Source organism: Nipponia nippon, unplaced genomic scaffold (assembly GCF_047370975.1).
Source record: "Nipponia nippon isolate SJK-2023a ecotype South Korea unplaced genomic scaffold, ASM4737097v1 scaffold_10, whole genome shotgun sequence".
NCBI classification, from domain to species: Eukaryota; Metazoa; Chordata; class Aves; order Pelecaniformes; family Threskiornithidae; genus Nipponia; species Nipponia nippon.
The window spans coordinates 33,412,055-33,431,009 of NW_028262291.1; the positions used below are offsets into that span (position 1 = coordinate 33,412,055).

General features: G+C 50.4%; 1 protein-coding gene across 2 annotated transcripts in view; it reads right to left on the minus strand.

Moving 5' to 3' along the window:
• Positions 1-18,501, minus strand: part of GALNT16 (polypeptide N-acetylgalactosaminyltransferase 16) — a 78,900-nt gene extending 60,399 nt beyond the window's left edge. For both annotated transcript variants that reach the window (XM_087746478.1, XM_087746477.1), the window contains exon 1: positions 18,144-18,501. In XM_087746478.1, coding sequence (XP_087602604.1) covers positions 18,144-18,353 — 210 coding nt within the window. In that variant the 5' untranslated portion in view covers positions 18,354-18,501. The remainder of the gene's footprint in view (positions 1-18,143) is intronic.
• Positions 18,502-18,955: the final 454 nt, after the last annotated feature.

Consider the following 18,955-nt stretch of genomic DNA (forward strand, 5'->3'; position numbering starts at 1 on the left):
TCTGTTCTAAGGGTCTGTAACTCTTGTCCTCAGACATGCAACAGATCTTAAAATCATTCATGCCTGGGCTCCCAAACTGCAAGCTAGACATTTAAAAAACTGCACAGAAACTGTTCTGGGGGGGTTTCTTGACAGAAGAGGCACCACAGCCCACAGGTCAGCGACTCTTCAAGCATCTTAACAGCACCACAACAGCCTGTTCCTCTTCTGAGAGTGATAGGCACTGCACACTTGAGAACAAGGACAGGCAGAAATGCTTGTTCTATCCTCCTTCATTTTGAGATATTTCTCTAAATTCCAACTTAATGTCCACTTAAACTTGAAAAACCTCATACTCAGATAAATAAATCTTGCAGGCAAGGCCTTCCATCAGATCGTATTTGGCAGAGGAGGCACTTTCATCCCTAACTCATGACATGAGAATATGGAAGACAAGGAGATGAAGAAAATTTCTTAACACTTTAATCGCAAAAGCGCAAGAAGTGCACAAAGAGCATCTGCAATAAAGCGCTCACTGAAGAGCAGGTCTTAATTAAACACATGGACACACACTCATCTGCTCTCTAGTAACACCACGGATCTCCTCGCTTTTATGCTTAAGAGGACAGAAGCAGCTGAAAATCACAACTTTTACCTACTGTGAGAGCCAGAGTGGGATTTCGCCCGGCACAGTATAGGTGTATACCCAGCTGCTACAACACCGGTCTCCTCAAAACACACTTTGTCCGTTCTTCCCATAAGTCATCTATGTGGGCTTCCCTTTCTGCCTCTGCCTGCCACACCGGCGTTCCTCCTCCAGGCTCCTGGGGTGAGAGCAACGTCTTTGCCAAGTTAAAAGAGGATTCAAAACTTGTCTCCGTGAGACAGCTTCCATACGTTCACTTCCTTTTTAGGCAGGGGAAGGAAACGGTTCTCCTTACCAATCTGTTTATACCATGATATCCATCTGGGGAGGAGGAAAGGAGACAAACCAGCTAAAAGAAAATTTCCCTGAGAAGATAGATGGGGATTATTGGCCAAAAAACCCCACCAAAATCAACTCTCCAGTGGTCTAATTGTTCCTGCTAGCTTCAGAGGAGAGCCCTGCTGCACCCCACTGGCAAGCATTTCAAACGATGCTTACATGCTTTGGAGCCAGCAAGCCGTTCTTGTGTTATTCACTGCGAGAGACACAGACCCTTCAAAACCTGAATGTAAGCAATTAATTCCTGGCGCTGGAAGCTAGGTTTCACATAGAAGAACCCAATAAGCAACGTTAATCTCCAGTTCTTGAGCTCTGCACAGCCAATGGACTTTCTCTTCTTCAGACTGTTTCAGAATGGCATCCCTTTGGCCAGCTGAACTGGAGGGGGCGCGAGGACAGAGCGTGTGCCCCAAACTAAGCTGCTAATTTTGGAATTATCATAGTAAATTATCTCCTTGCACTCTATCCCTTCCTTTGCTAGTGGCAGTATGGGAGAGCAGAACACAGATATTTTAGGAGAGGGCTGCTATTAAAAATTTAAAAATGCCATGATTTTCCCCCTTTATCACTGCAGATCTAGAAATTTTTGAATATGCAAGTTTTAAGCATCTCCTAATCAGCAGATAGCAAGCCTTGTAGAGTTACGTCAACTCAAAGGTCAGTAATTCATTAAATAATTAAAAGTATAATAGTGGCAGCACACCAATGTCATATGGAACCTCATCTCTGTCTGCAGACACCAAGGGCTGCCACATTTCATAGAAATGGTAAAAGCAACAGACACATTTCTGCTGATGTAATTAATCTCCATCCCCTGCCATATTAACAAGAGAAAGATGCCCGTGTTTATGATGAATTCTTCTAATTAAGAACCCCGTGCAAACGGCATGCATCTCACCCAAGGGATTTTATCTTAACCAGGAACCCAGTTCAAGGATAAAATTCAGTTGCATAGCTAGGTAAGCACAAATCACAGTGACACTTTTCTCTCTGCTAGGCAGGAGCCAATGAACCATCCCCGGACAACACATTACTGTTTGCCTCATTCAAGCCACTCACTGCAAGGGCCTTCACCTTGCAGCACTGCAAGATGTCATACTTGCAAACAGACAACACCTGAGCACTCTCGATGCTACATCCCAAAGACACCCCAAGAGGAGAAGCATCATCCTTGGGGGGCAAAGCATGCTGGCACTGTGCATCAGTGGGGTATATTCACCTCGCTGTTCCTTGATCCACCTCCTCTCCCTGCAAAATAGCTCTGACTATTTGCACAGGCACTGAAGCTCTAGCGAAAGGGATGCCCGGTGGGAAAGACATTCGAAGAGAAAGTCAATGGAGCCTGAGCAATCAGTGTAAATCAAGACTTTAACCTTTCTGAGCCTCCCTCAGACTCTTGATCTGTAAAAGCAGATGCTCAAGCACTTACCACATTTCTGAAGAGTCAAGTGTACCGGACGTGTCAACGCAAAAAATGCTTATTACCAAAAGTACCACTTGAAGTGTCTCAGTCTTACCGTTTCTGGACTATTTCCCCTCTAAAAAATCATTGGGCAGAACAGATGCCACTACAAATCTGTTTAACATAGAAATATGGATTCACTTTCAGCCTGTACATCTTTAGCAGATAGATCCTTGGCTTGGTGCAATATCTAAGTCCTAACTAATCTGACACTAGAAACTAAGTCATAACTATGGCAGCCAGTACCCCAGTTTCTGGTGCATAAAACATCAGTTTCTGTTTATTGACCAGCAGAGAGAAATCTGGCTGCCTAGCAGCTGAATCAGATGGGAGCAGCCCCTTTCCCACGCAGCAAAGAAAACGTTCAAGGAAAATCATCCTCTATCCACTGCTCTCTGTGGTAACACCATTAGGCCACGACATACAGCCAGGTCACTTAATATACTAGGAAAAATTCCAGATAGCATTTCCCTTGCCTGAATGGGTGGAAGGCTCTTAAATTAGCTCTGGAGGAGCAGACAGGCCTCTCTAACAGCAGTCCTCTCTTCCCAAATCACACATCTTCGAAGGAGGGGATGTGGCCCAGCTCCTACAGCAAGGAGTAGCCAGCTCCAGCCCGGTGACACTGAATCTTACTCTATAATCCCAGCATCCTTAGATAATCTTTCCTTCTGGTTTTGGACCTCGAGCATTCAATCTGGCTCAGTACAGGCTAAAACCACAGCGTTGTGCATCCTGCATATTATATTGTCAACCTATTTAATGGGACGGAGGGAAGGAAGAGCTATCGGATGGTTTCTGTACCTCCCCAAACAAGCAAGAGGCTCCAAGAGATAGTGTGGGCCACTACTACAGAAGGCAGGCAGCATCTGCAAGAAGGCTGCCTGGATGATACAGTTATTTTAACATCTCCATTTTCTGTGACTGACGCAAACACCACCATACGGTAAAGCGGAAATACAAAAAAACCCTCTTTTTTCCTAATAAACTCAAATAGCTGACGTGACAAGGTAAGAAAAACAATATTAAGATTCTACATTTCAGCAAACATTCCCTAGAGGTATTTAAAGAACGGATAGATGTGGTGCTTGAGGACACGGTATAGATGGTCTTGGCAGTGATAGGTTAACGGTTGGACTCGATGATCTTAAGGGTCTTTTCCAACCTTGACGATTCTATGATTCTATGATTCTAAATATATTTGGATACTTCCACGCCCACCCTACACTAGAAGCATATACTAAAGACAAAAGTTCTTGCACTCCAGGCTTCTTCATACATCCTTCTCATCTGCAGGGAACACGAAGGAAGCTCCTCCAAGTTCATATAAGGTAGTTCAGCAAACCAAGAAGCATATTGCGGTTCACCTTCACACTCTTAGAAATGCATCGAATCAATTTCATTAAAAGCTAAGAGAGATTTTTTTTTAAATTAACAGGTTTTTGAGAAATGCGTAGCAACAAGTTCTTTTAGGTCAACACTTACTAAAGCACAGGATAAATACCTTTCTCCTTGCCAGATTCGGTGTCTGTCCGGAGGACAGATAGCTGAGCTGCCCTCTAAATGACACTGAAGACATTCCCACGCAGTTGTTTTTCACTCGTGCTTTGGTAATGCTGGAGGTACTGAACTGGCAGGAAACTTGCAAATAGGTCTTCTGGAAGCACAGCCTACAGGGAGCCTGAGCAGCCCTACCAAACAAGTGGGGATCTTCCACTCACCCGTCTGAGGAGCAAAGGTATTTCCTTTAGATCATTAGGGTTTTCAGTCTATTTTGGCCTTTTTTTCCCCCTCAAGTAACTCCAAATAGCCCGTTTCTGCTTACACTGCAGAGGTGCTCTGAAGAACCAATTCCATCTCAATCCCATAGTGCCGTATGGAGACGTTCAAGAAGCAATAGCAAGTATATGTCAAACAGGACGGACTTCCCTAGGGACTTAGAGTTGCTTGCAGCTGTTAGGAGCCTTCCTGAGGTGGCACATCGCTGCTGCCCCAGAAACATCGCTCCGCACCTCTCTGATCAGGGGAGGTGGTCTCCAGCGTGCCTCGCAGAGTGGGTCATCCCGCTCAGGGACAGGCTATACCCCAGGGCCCTCACGCCTCAGACTGCTAAGTTTTCCCCTGCCTGCATTACAGAATTACTAGCAACAAATATTACCCAAATCACTCGCCAAAACAAGGCGGGTAAAGGCCTAATCATCCGTTTGTAACTTTTAATCATTCAAGTGATGTTGTCCAGACTGCTAGCGTCTGAACTAGTCACCTGCCCCTTCTCAACATTTGCAGCAGTGGATGTCCTACATTCAGACTCCTATTTGCAGGGGAAACGAGTACAACTAGCTGAATTCATCCTTGTAAAATTCTGCTCCTACAAAAGCAGATGCTGCTGCTTGTGTTTGCATTTGACTATTAATAACTTGTGGCAAAAAGGCCATATGCCCAGTCAGATGGTACTGCCTGTTACAACTTGTGCCACGTGCCACCGGACAGGAACATAAGCGTTTCAGCGTGCAGGCACTCACGTTGCTGTTACCCATCTGATTTAAGAACTTGGTAGCAAGACAAAAAACGACTACGTACTACAAATACCAGCAACGTATTCCCAGATGCAAACATTCTTTTTTCTGCAGAGAGAATGATTAAAGTGCCTACAGCGTATTTTTCCCCCGAGAAGAGCAAATCACACAGGCTACTGGTCTGAGCACAGAACTAGAATCCAGACACTGGTTATGAATGTCACTTGGCATTAAAAACAACATAACATGGGGAACCTCACTTTACCCTGATTAAGATGAGAATTTAACTCTCCAAAGATAGAGATAAGAGTGAAGAAGCAGCAGCAGCCCCAATTAGCCCACTGCTACGTGGGTGGCCACCACAGCCCAGGAGGGAGTGTTTAAACAGCATGCAGTATTAGGGCTGAGGTGGGAGAGGCTGAAGCCCAGCTCCCAGACCTCAGCAAACACCCTGAGATTTGTTCCTGTTCAGCCTGGAGGGGCAGCTTATCACGACAAGAAGTCACACTGTTAAGAGTAACAGGTTTAATGATTGACATTTGCACACGCAGGAATCATTTAGAAGCTTTTTCTAACCTGTCTCCCCACTCCCAGTGGCTTATCCTCAAATGCTGCTTCTTCCCCCAAGTGAACATGCAGAAAAAAATGCACATCAAAACTTCAGCTGGCATGCAGGGTAACTGAGGGGGTGGAAAGTTCCCAGCCTACCCAGACACGAGCCAAATTTATTACCCCCAGGCTACTGCAGCCCCCTCAGGTTACGCGAAGTGCCAAAGCGGTTTTTAAGTGGCCAACCCATCAGTGACCACATAGAAATTAGAGAGGGTGGGGAGATGATCCAAATTACCAACACAAGTGAAACCCTCACAAGAATGAGGTACAGTCAGTTACAACAGCAGCTACCACAGGACAAACTGAGTTTTAATTGTCTCTGGGTAGTAGCTTGAATCCAATTCCAAGCTCTTTTAATTCGTGCTGGTACACAGTTAATATCCAAGCTGTCTTGGCTCACTGGTATTTTAATCAGAGTTAATAACCAGAGGTTAGCAGATCTGAATAACGAACACAGCTTTTTTTTTTTTTTTCTTCCTTTCAGCAGAAATTGAGACTTAATCTCAGCTCTACGTCAGGGGAATGGGGAGAAGAATGTTTTCTCTCCCCAACCTTTTATCTTACTCATCTATGTTATAAACTCCCTGGGACAGATGCCGTCTTTTCGGTTCACATTTCACCTTGCACAGAAGAGCCCCCGGTCTGGATACCCAAACACCCCTATGAGGAGGGATCTGCAGACTATCAGGAGGGACCCAGCAGCACAGGCTGTACATGAGGTCTGGGCTAGGAGCAAGATGTACGGGAGATCTCAGGCTGCGTAACTTTGATGTGCAAATCACTCAGAAAAGGATGGCAAGGCGACTGGTAACTCCAGCCCCTACCAGTTTATTATTCACCAAGTCACCCTGTCTCACTCTCCCATCCCAGAAGAGCCCCAAAACAAGTCCCTGACGTACAGAAAGAGTCTGCTACAGAGATCCACATCCAGCTGTGAGCCAGGCTATGCGCTCCCCTGGTATACAGTTACAGCCAAGGCAGGGGAAAGGCTGGCAGCTGCCGGAGCCATCTGAGTTTTCACAGGGCACAGCTTCTCTCCATGTCTCTCCTTTTGCACCTGAACCCTAAGCACACTGCCAACACCCACCCAGCTCTTGCCAAGCAGACCCAGGCAATGGCTGGAGCCACCCTGATCACAACCCCCCGTGGATCTGAACCCTGCGTTGCAGAGGTGCTGAGCCCAGCCCAGGCTAAGCAGCCTCTGACTCTCAAAGGGCCACCGACTGAGAGGCAATAACCAAAATGCATCTAAATTTACCCACATCAGATATGGGACAATGATATGGGAATTTACCTTGGGCAGAAAAATATTAAACTGATAACTTAAAGCAAATTCTAATCTAGATAGATAGAAATATTTTCCATTCAGATTCAACTCACCTACCCAAGACTGGGAAGATATGAATTGCCTTTAATGATTCAAAGTAACCTTCTGGCAACATGCTTCATGGCTGTCCTTGCCACAGAGAATGGTGTGGACCACAATTAAAGCTTCACACAGGGCCAGCAAGTTAAATATAGCAGTGGGAGGTGTATTTCTAGTGGAATCATAAAAGCATTAATAGAAAGTTAGACAAGAAAATTGATAATGTAACACGGATCCTTAAAATTTACTTAGCCTTAACGAATCTGTCACAAGACTCAGTTTAGCAAATTCCTGGTCATTTAATAAATGTTGTGCACTGCGTTATTTCCTAATTTCTTAGAATCATTGCTATATAAACTAGGGAGTTCAGATGGTCAACGTGCACTTCTGCTTTCTAACACTTTGAAGGATTCTTCCACGGTGAATAGCACCGCTCACCCACCCCCCCAAAAAAGTCAAGCTATTTCATTTAAACTTTAGATGCTACAGTTTTGGATTCTGCTGAAGCCCAGCTGAAGGCACCGAGTGCATCTGCACACTGGCTTTTCTGAACACGCAACCCATGGGCAGCAACAAGTTCCTTTTGCGCACTCGTGAGCTGGGGAACTAGAATAACACCTTACAGGGCTCCTAAGGTACAGGAGGCACAGAAGAATAAGACAGTGATCCCTTCATACACCCAGTTCCCGTCAGCACTCTCCCCTCCTGCAGCTGCTGCTCCTGCCCAGCTGACTGCCAGGAGTCCCTGCTCCTCCATACCAGGCAATCTGGGGACACGGACTAATGCCAGCGTGTCAGGGAGCTGCTACAGCTCAGAAGGTCACAGAGCATCCCCTGCAAGAAGGCAGGCACGAAAGGTTAGGGAGAATTTTCTCATCCCTTCTCCAGCACTTGCAGTGATGCTAATAACTGTTTATCCATCCCTGCCCCTTGTTTACGATGCCTCTCAGGAGACACCAGGGAAAAGCAGAAGAAAGATACAGAGCATTCCAATCCCCTTTAAGCTCAATGCGACAATTATAATCCTCTAACTAAAAAGAAAGAGGAGGAAAAATGAGATGGGCTGTGACAGGTTGGGAGGACTAAATCCCCATTAACTGGGGCACCAAGATTTAAAGGGCTCAGCTTTGCAGGCAGCATACGCCTCTGCCAAGGTCCCCACGGTACACTGTCCCTGCCAACTCCTCCGTGAGTAAGGGCAAGCGAGAGTTGGTGAGACCCACTGCCCCAAGGATGCCGGCAGTTGGCAAGAGGACCCTACTACCAGGGCATTGCCATGCTGAGACTAACGTGTCCAAAACCATGGGGCGGCAGGAGCACCCAGGTGACCCCCTTGCTTCACAGATGCACGGGGCAGCAAAGGTCAGAGTGGTACCAAGCACACAGGGCTGAGCTGCACAATTAATGGCTGAACAGCAGCAGAAAGGAGAATATCACAAATAACCTATTTTTCATGTTAGCCCACCGAGCACAATCATTTATATCACCCCACCATGTTTCCCTTCAGCTCCAGCACATCTTTCCTGAAGGTGAGGCTTTGTGCCTAAGAAAATTAATGAGTAAATAATTTACAATTAATAATTATTTTTAATAATGCTGTAAGCTAAGTGATGCAAGCAGATCAGCAGATTTTCCCTACTACACGATGTGACTCAATCTGTATCCTGCGCTGTAAGGACAACGTTGTTTACTTTCACTGTAAACCACCTCCTCCTGGCTCGCCTAACACGTAGCATGAGATTTGCGTCTGTTCAAGAACCTGACCGGAGCCAGCAGTCCATCCGCTGACTTAAAACCCTTTCACGCTTGGCCAAAGGGAGCTTTTGATAGGTGCTTGGGCAACCTCCCCAAGGCCAGACCTCACTTGACCACATCTCATCGCTGCCTGACCCGACAGACCCTCTGTGATGCCCACAGCTAGTTCTGAAGGAACATGGATTTCCCAGCCCTTCCCAAAATTTCTTTGGGAGTGCCCAACGAGTGTGGTCCAGTTTCCCCATCACAGACTGGAAATGCCCCACAGGGCTGCTCAGCTAGCGGGCACAGCACAGCAATGAGGCATCCCAAGGCATGGCACAACTAGACTTAGACCACCCAAACACAGAGAGGATGCAAACAGACGCAAGTTTGCTCAGATTTGCTCCAACAGATTTTTTTTAAAGTGTTACCTCATTGCAGAGCATCCATCCTTCTGCTGCCAACCCAAGCTCAGCATAGACACCGCATTGCACTCTGAGCGGGGGGAGAAACGTGAGCGTGCTCACCCCAGCCTGCGTCTGGTACTGCCAGGGGAGCTGGTTCTGCTGTTCCCGAACACAAAACCAAGAGCCTGAGCATCACAGAAGCAAGTGTAGCACCAGTGGGGATGTGGCAACTCAGCGACCCTACGCCAGGGACAGGGTTATGCCCTACCTGTTTGTCACTGCCCCCATCAACCTGCCCAGAGATCACTTTGGGAGGCTGTGCCCTACCTTTAGGTGTAAAACAGGTACTTCAGCCAAATTGAGACATCCCAGAAGGTTAGGAAACACATACAGCCTACTCCAACAGCAGCCTGGTGTAGCTGGTAACTCCTACCCCACAACTAGATCCAAAATGTCTCCCAGAAAGGTACAAAGAAAAAAAAAACCACAAAACGAAACAACAACACGTACATAGTATAGCACTTGGGAATTACAGCATGATCACATCATTGAGCAACAGGAGTCTGCAGTGAGCACTTGCAACATTCACATTTCCTAACTCTGATACTTTACTATTAATTTTTTACAATTTAAAATTACTTTGGAAAACTACATAGGGAGCACAGAATTTTTTTAACTTCTTTGTGTGGATGTGATGGCTCCCATTTGCACTGCTACTGTATCCCTGTTCCCACACTTGGAGACTAACTCACCAGTTACCCAAGGAGCTGCACTGCTTTTTGCAGCTCTGACATGCTCTTCCTCATTTATTAGGCTTTTTACTACATACTTGATACCGAAAGGCACAAAGGTACAGCGTGGCATTACTGAGCATGACACTTTCTGGCACCAAATACTTTGTTCGGTGCACTCAGCATGCAAGCAGATGGAAAGCATCAGTTTTCCAATTTTGTCCTGCAGGAAGACTTTTTCAGAGAACCTCTGAAAAGACCTTCATTGGGTAAGAGCACATTTCCAGCCAAGACCCGGCTGTTTCACAATTCAGCCTGTCCAAAATAAGAAAGTCAAGAAAAATATTCCTGTTTTTTTTCCTCCTGGGCCCACAAAATGGCTGATGCAGGTTTCAGCACAGTTGCTCTTCCTCTTTCTGCTACTTTAAAACAAACCCTCCTCACGAGGACCACATTCCAGCTTAAAAAATGAAACATTTGGAAAGTGGGAGAAAGAAAACAAGAGGTTAAAGCAGATCATTTTCTGCAGCTTTAGCCAAGTGTCATCAGTGCCTGTGCTATAACAGAGCCAGAAGTTGGAGCATTAACGCAGCCTGACCATGGCAGCCTTGAAGCCTGGACTGCAAAGTCAACCCTGCAGCTCCATCATGGCAGGACAACCAACCAAGCACCATCAGACTGGCTAAAACAGCTTCCCTGCCCAGGGGCTGCCCCACGCAGCAGCCTCGTTCATGTCCCGGGGTAGCACGGAGCTGGCACGCCAACAGTGCTGCTGGACCTCCGCTGCCACCGCAGAAGAAGCTGGGGCAGGTCTCTGCAGGGACGGTGCCCCTGAAGCGGCTCTGAAGCGGCTCCAAAGAGAGCACGCAGCCGCCTGTCAAAAACTCAGGCTCTACCAACACTGAGAAATAACCCATATGCTCAAAGCACATCACAACATGGGTAATTTCTCTGCAAAGATGGGGCCCAAGAGACCACTTTTTTTTCTTTTTTTTTAAATGTACTCCTATATATCTCACTGTCTCCACAGCCACAAGCACAATTTGGACCTGGAAATCTGATGAGGACAGTCCAGCTCCTGTCCTTTATCAGTTTTATTAGTTGCAGGAATATCTGCTTATAAAAATAGAGTGAAAGACAGCGGCAGGTAGGACACAGCCTTTCCTCATAAATCCTGTTGTTCAGCACAGAGCTCACCGCGCTGCGCCTTTAACGTCTTCCTCGTGCAGCCCATCGTCCCTGACCTGCTGCATTTCTTCTAATCCCGTTCTTGGTTCAAATGGGTACAAAGGGCGAACTCAACCAAATGTTTTGCTAAGGTTATCTCATCTCCAGCCCTTTACAAAACTTGCAAGCTAAGCCTCCCAAAAGCCCTGTGAAGCAGATAAAAATCTCCATTTTAGACTCTGGGGAAACTGAGGCACAGAAGCCTGTAAGGAGGACGAGTTTGCAGCTCAGTCAGTAAGCCAGCTCAACTCCCAGCCCACGGGTCTCGCTTTAGTTATGTCTTTACCTTAATGCGATAGTACCGGACGTGCTGCGGATCACAGCCTCTGCACTAGGCGCTGTACAGGCAGAACAGCAGCGACAGCCAACACGACGAGCCCAAAAGAGCCTACAGCCCTACTACAGCCCTGGCAGATAGGGCTGGAGGAGCACAAGGGAGCACTTCACCACCGAAACAGGAAAAAAGAGAACAAGGTCCTGGGACTGTCACTGAGATGCCGTGGGACAGGAACAACCAGCTGGCACCCTGGGGAGAGCCAAGGAAGAGCACGAGATGCCGCCCAGCCAGGCTCTGCGCCGGGGCTTTCCCTGCGGAAGGGAGGCGATGCACGGCACCGGGTCCCCCCCGACCCACGGGCTTCGTCCCCAGCACGTCCGCCTCTATTTATTTCATTGCCTTTCTGCTACGCTGCATGTTTTTCTAACAGGAATAATTAAGTCATTTTTCAGCGCTCCAACATGGGCATTCACAGTTCGGTGCCACTGAAACAAAACCAGATCTTCTCTCCTTGCCTTTCAAGTGACTCCTCACCTGCCCGCCTCGAGATCAAGCGCCTGGGCCAAGTTTCACCACGGCAAAGAGTGACCTGAGATGTCTCTCAAAGGCTGCTGTTTCCAGCAAACACTGCGGAATTTTTAGCTTTTAAATCTTAGGGCATTTTTGTATATGCAAAGACAAATCTAACTGGGGAAACAGCTGCATGCTGAAAGAACGCTTTAGCTTGCTAAAGCTTGCAGGTGCTTCACCCACTTATTTCATGGAAAGGCTCTAGTAAAAAACCATCTTCAGGAGGTCTTCGTTTCACCCCCCACACCTCTACACACTGTCCCAGGCTGCCCAGACCACCACGCTCCCGGAGCCCCAGCTACCTCGCCGCAGCTACCTCGTCATTTTGCATAACAATTAAGGCCAGCGCTGCCAACTGGATTTTATTAACATTATTAGTGTGAACCATTTCTTTTATTTTTATTTTATTTTTTAATGTGCCACATGGGCCACTGGGACAAATTAAATATAAAATCGTTTTCTGCCATTTAGGGAAATGGCATTCATTGCCACATTTTTAAAACATAAACACCGTAAATAAAATATTAAGCTGTCAAACTGTCACTGAATCTTCCTCCTGCAGTCATACCCCTGGAGAAATAGTTACCAAGTCATCCTTTCCCAGGGAGCTGGCACAGGCCTCTTATCTGGCATTTATAGGAATCCCACAGAGATCCAAAAAAATGAGTGTTGCAGGGGTCTGGCCACAGCAGGAACGGCTGCCACAAAACCCCAAGCGTTAAGGGCCACACACACCCCCCCCCCTAAAATTAACTGGGAAGAGCAGAGGCCATGCAGGTGGAGGGCAAAGCCAGGCGGGTGCTGGATTTTGGCAGGGGAATGGGCCAGGCTGAACGGCACAGACAAACCCAGCACTTGGAGGGGGCACCTTCCCCCTGCAGAAGCATCAGCACTACGACCGGCAGCTTCTTTCCCACCTCGTTTCCAGCAGCCCAGATATTTGCAGAGCCACAGGGAGCGGCACTGCTCCGCAGGCTGGCACGATGGAGAGCCCAAGTCCCCTTTGCTTTTCCTTTAACTTGAAGAGAAGAAGATATTTTAAAAAAATAAGAACTTTTCATAAGCTGTTGAACGTGGTGACTTCACCAGCTTGCTCACCGTGCCTCCCCGGACTCGGGTTCCTGCTGCCTGCAGCTGAGGTGGTCTGGCTTCCAGGCAGCACAGCCGCCCTGGGGAGACCATTCAGCCTCGGGGAGACCATCCAGCCTCCTGTGTTCACGCGTGTGCAAACCGACACGCGGCTGCCCAGCGTAAGAGCAGAAAGAAACCTATATAGCCATATTCCTGATCTTTGCCCCAAAAGGCAAGAGACTCAAGAGTGAGCAACCTGGTAGAGTCAAATGGTAAGGGAATCACCGCTTTCCCCAGCTGCAAGAGGCTGCTGAAATGAGCTGGGGCATCTCATTACATACTAGGCCTTCTCTCTCCACGGCACAGCAGGACATGAAATCAAACCTGTTCTTCATGAGCCTGACAATATGCCAATGCAAGGAATTAGTGCTCTTCCCCTTCTTCTTGTTTTATTTTTTTTTATTTAGGATCCACCTCAGTTCCCAGAGTTACGTCCCCAAGGCTACAAGACCTGCCTCCAGGCCGGCACACATGTGGGAGCTCCATGGGATACAAGTCCCTGAAAAACGGTATCACTTATCGATCCACAAAAGCTGCAGCTTATCCCAGTTGTGCGGCAAACAGCGTCCCCTGAAAGCCGTGCACAGAGGAGTCTCCCGCTCACTGTCTCGCAACAGGCAGGTGACGCTCAGTTCAGCGATGTCTGCAGAGAATTTAGAAACCCTTTGCTACAAGGGGAAAGGACGCCTTGATCGTATCTCCCTGGTCCTCATTTTACGTGGCTGAGCACAGAGGTGGGGAGCAGCCAGGAGAGCTGAGCCCAGGCAACCTGAGCCAGTATTACGATATTGGGTCTCTCGGCTGCCAAACAGGCTCTCGTGCGGTCACAGAGAAGCTACACAGGTCACAAAAGTTGGCAGGACAAAGGTAAGAGACAACATACCTGCTCCAAAGAGCAACTGCGCACCAGCCTAACACTGCCTCGAGTATTTAACTAACGATACTCTTCTGTCTCCATCTTTCAGGCGCGGTGCTGCTTTCCTACCACCCCAGAGAAGTCAGCAAGCTGGAGAGGCCCAAGGGCAGCCTCACATCCAGCTTTTGACTGGGAAATCCCCAGTCTCCCAGTCTGGGACTTCCCATCCTCAGCATGCACAACAGCAAAATTCCTCTTTCAAAGCTCCCTACCAGCCACCCCCTGACTACCAAGCTTTGCCCACGCGACAGTGATGGCCTTGCTCTCTTCAGTGGGACACGGGTACGCTGGGCGAGCTTCCCGCGCTGCAGTCGTCGGAGGCGGGAGGACAGAGTCCCGGGCTCTGCCCATAAGCACCGTGCTAAAGCAGACAAGCAGCACGTGGTGAATGATTAACTGCCTGTACGTAGCGTGGAAATGATGCCAAAGCCCCTCCAAAAGACACATTGCACAGCTCCTGCCTCTGGGAAATTTCCAAGGAGCAGGGGCAACCTCCTGCTTGGAGGGACAGAAAAGAGCCCAGGGAAGAAGTCCATCCTCCAGAAACACCCAACACACAAACCAACTGCCAGAAGTCCCGGGGCTCCTCCTAATTGATATGAAACTATGCCGTGCTCCAGAAAAAAAATGCATTCCTAGGGCTGTGGTAACCACTCGTGTTTCCACCCTCCGTGGCGGGTGGAAGGGGAAGCGTGCAGGGGCTCGGCACACCACCGAGCCAGCCCTGCCCTTTACCAATTTCTGCATTTTTATTTCAAGCATCTGTAGGACCTATTTGGGGAGAGGCTATTGCAGAGAGCCCACATGTCAAGATTTCTGGACATAGAGCAGGGACCTGGAGGATCACCATTAATGCATGAGCTGTTTCTGGGACACTGATCTCTGACAGCCCCCCACCCTCAACTTTAATATTCAAAGATTTCCCTTGCTGACTCCAGGAGTCAGGCATCCGGATTTTCAGTTTAAAGTTGTGCTAATAAACATGAGGTCAACAAATAACAAATCAGTTTCAAGCTGAGACTTGCAATCGACTGTAGTTTTTACCCAAGGTGATTTTTATTCTTTGCATCGGGAGAGAATAAAGAAGAAAACCACAAGCTCAGAAAGCACTTCAATTTTTAAAACCCACGCAATTCACCTTCATTTGCCCAGGATTTGAAATGTCACTGCGTAGACGCAAGAGCAGAACTCTTGGACTCACTCACCCAAAAGACAAGATTTTTTCTTTTTCCCAGACAGAAAAGCAGCCAATTTTAGCAAACCAAAGAAGTATTTTCCAGAGACCAGTAAGTCACATGAGTCAACCCTTATTTGCAGATGAGCCCAAACCTGAACTCCAACACCACCACTCACGCAGAGCAGAGGAAACCAAAAGCTGGATCAAAATGGGCAGCTTGTCTCAGTGGCTCTGCAGACGGCCAAGGGACACAAGAAGCATACGGAGTATAGGCATGCCCCCACTTACACAAGACTGCCATTATTTATTAAGTCAAGTAATTTAACTTCGCAGGGAATGAACCCAGGGTTGAGGGCTCTCTGCACTGCAAAAGGACAGCCACTTCTCTAGATTCATCATTTCTCCAGCGGGGTGGTTGAAATGGCACATTTTCCACACCAGCTGGGAGAGGGCGGTGGGCAGCGCCGCAGCCCACACGCCGTGCACCCGGGAGCTGGGGTAAGGATGCGTGCTGAGGACCGCTTTGCACAGCCATAGCCCCTGCATAACCAGCCCCACAGGCTCACATGGTCAACTCAGCCCACGAAACCAACTGCTCAGACCCCCGGCGAGATGCCAGCCCCTGCGGGGGGTGCTGTCCCCAGGCCCCCGCTGCCCTTCCTGCCCTGGGCTCACCTGCAGTCGCTTCCCTGCTTCCACCCCAGCAGCGCAGGCAGAGGCTGCGGCCGGGACGGCTCGTTATTTGCCTCCCATCGCAGCAAAGCCCGTTAGGTTCTCCAATAGCCATGCCACTGCATAGTTACAGCAGCACATATATTGTATTTTACCAGCTCGCCTCTCACGGCAGCCCACCGAACCCTTGGGAAATCGCTCTGCACACATGAGGGGAAGCCCAGACACCACAAAATCCTCTTTTCCCTTCCCTAAGCAAACGGATCATGGCAGGATGTGCTATTTCCACCACACCTCGCCGTCAGGTGCATCAGGAGGGAGTTCTCCTTCATCCCAGCTGCTGCCTGCCAGGGTGACCAGGACTTACTCGGGGGGGGGGGGCTGGCCTATCATGGAACCCCACTTACAGAAGGAGAGGCAAAGGATGATTATTTTTCCCCGCTAAGGGATTTCAGGTGTGGAGCACAGCTGAGATGCTTTACGTTGTTCTGCAAGCAGGACCAGATTTGGAGCGGCTGTTGCACGGCACTATAGCTTGTAACGACAGGCTTTGTGGTTAGCCATGAGCACATACAGCAGCAATATAACAACGTGTGGCACTGCCACAGCATCCTCCTCCCGCGGATTTTAAGGTGCTTGGCAGATGATACGGATTCATGTAACTTCACAAGCCCTCTGAGAGGGAGTAAATGCAATAAAAAACCAGAAAGGATAAGCAGGAGAATGGAGAAATAAAACTGCTAGAGCAGCATGTTGAAGCACACACAAGAAATCAGGGGCTCAGGGGCAGCTTCCCCTGCCGCTGAGGCAGAATCCGACAGGCAGCAGTGCTCCAAATCCTCCGTTTGTTCAAGCCGGCCCTGGCCAGCCTGAGAGCGCTTCCCAGCACGCCCCGAAGGGCTACAGCAATAGCAGCACTCGCCCAGACCTCCTTGCCTCACAGGCACTGTATTTATTTCCACAGTCCTGCTCCGTGGAGGCTCTCACAGCAGAGCAGCCTGAACTGCTGGCAGCCCCCGGCCCTAATGAGCAGCAAATAACGTCCTCACTCTGCCTCAGTTTTGACTTTCCAGTTTCGGCAGCTGCAAGCAATGGCTGAGGGTCTCAGCTGAAGGGTTTCCACCCTGCTGCCCGAGGGCTGGGGCTGCTCGGACAGCATTTTCCAAACATTCACGAGGCTTCCCAAACACCCCCACACACACCTGCCACCCCCGCTTTACAGGTGGAGAAAAGAGAGAGACAGGCCAAAAATCCCAGCGCCAGTCGAGGAGGGAAGCAGAGAGCCCCGGCGCCCGGCCCCTGCTCCGACTCCGACCAGGCTGCTGCTTTTGTTCGCTTCCATGTGTGCGTAACCGGCTGATAAATGGATTTGCAGCCAAAGAGTGACACACAGTGCAGCTCCCGAACTGCTTCAGCTGGATCACTCCTGGCGATGGTACTGCTGGGCCGCTTTTGCTCCAGGGGCTGGTTTATTTTTTATGAAGCTATCGCCTAGAGTTGGGAGAGCTTTACTGATGCTATTATACAGGCTGAAGGAGGGCAAACCTCCTCCACGGACAGAGCAGAAAGGTCCTCACCATCCTTAAGTCGGGAGCTTGATTTTATCACACTACCGAGCCCACAGATACCCAGGGAGGGCAGAGTGTGGGGCTCTGAGAGCAAATTCAAAGTAGCACATCGGAGCACCGCTACCACCCCTCGGGTCAGCAAGGAGCCCCGAGGGCTGCCCCATCTCCCACCCTGCCCAAACCCTAGCCTGAGCCTGACTTGCAGACTGCTGTCTCTGGCTTAAAACAGACAAAACTCGGGAGCAGAGCCCAGGTCCCCCGTTTGGAAGCCAAGCAGAGGGAGCCGACGCAGAGGCTGGTACCAGCTGCACGGTCCCCCACTGCAAGTGCCACTCGCGTCCCCCGGCCCGATGCCCAGCAGCCGGCTGGCCAGGGGAAGGGCTGGTGAGAGGTCGTGGCTCTCATCTGGTCCTGATGGGAAAAAACGGTGATCGTATATCTGTCTGTATGTGTCTATATAGATATATATAGGTATATGTGCGCCTCTTGAAGGCGAACCAGAAACCTTCCAGCTGTTTCACCCACCCTCTTCCTCAGCCAAGGGCAGCTGCTCGCAGCCGGCGGAGCAGAGCCCGGGCGAGCCGGCGGAGACAACTCGCCAACACTTTACCCGCGGCATGACTCTCTTGAGCTTTGCCCTCCCTGCTCCCCGCTTGTCACGGCTGCCATGGTGACAAGCACGAATGCTAAAATAAATGCAAAGCCGCCCGGAGGCCAAGCTCCCCTTCGCCCCCCGCCCGAGGCGGCGGCTGCCCGCGCACCCTCCCCGCCGCGGCAGGGCGGGATGCGGGGCGGCCGCGGCTCACTCACGATGAGGGGGATGGTCCTCTCCTCCCGCCGGAGCTCCAGCCGGCCGCCCGCCCTCGGCCCGCTCCGGGCGCTGCCGCTACCGCCGCCGCTGCCGGCGGACCTGCCGGCGGCCGCCGAGCGGGGCTTGTTGTCCTGCCATAAGTAGTAGAAAGTGCCCAGGATCCAGGCGACCGTCAGGATGGCGATGGCATTGGCCCTGATCCTCCTCATGCCGAGCGCCCCGGGGGAGCCTGGGAGCGCTGCCTCGACGGGCAGGGGCGGCTGCAGGAGGAAGGAGGGGAGCGGCGGCGGCTCGGCGGCTCCCCCCGCACGGCTCCGGCTCCGGCTCCGGCTCCGGCTCCGGCCCCGGCCCCGCACCGCCCAGCCGCCGCCGCCGGGTCCTAACGCCTCGCCCCCCCCGCTGCGCCGCAGGGGGCGGAGGGCTCCGCGCCTCCTCCTCCTCCTCCTCCTCCGCGGCGGGGGGAGCAGCCGGCCGGCCCGGGCTGGCCTGGGTGCCGCGTCCGGCGCTCCAGCCGGAGCGGGAGGGGGCGGCAGCCCCCGGTAAAGCGGGTGCCCCGATGTGGCGGCAGGGCCCCCGCGGGGGGGAGGGGGTGACACGGGCTCAGCCCCACGAGGCAGCCGCTGGGACGCGGGTGGGACAGCAGCCTGCCCTCCTGCACCGCTAGCCCAGCTCCCTGCCCTCGGCGGCCCCAGCGCCACACGGTACTCTTTGCCATAAGGCGGGTGGCTAGTGAGGGTCCGCCGTGGCACCCCACGGCACCCTGGATCTAGGCACCCTGTCCATGGCGATGGGCACATCCCCGGCGGCATCT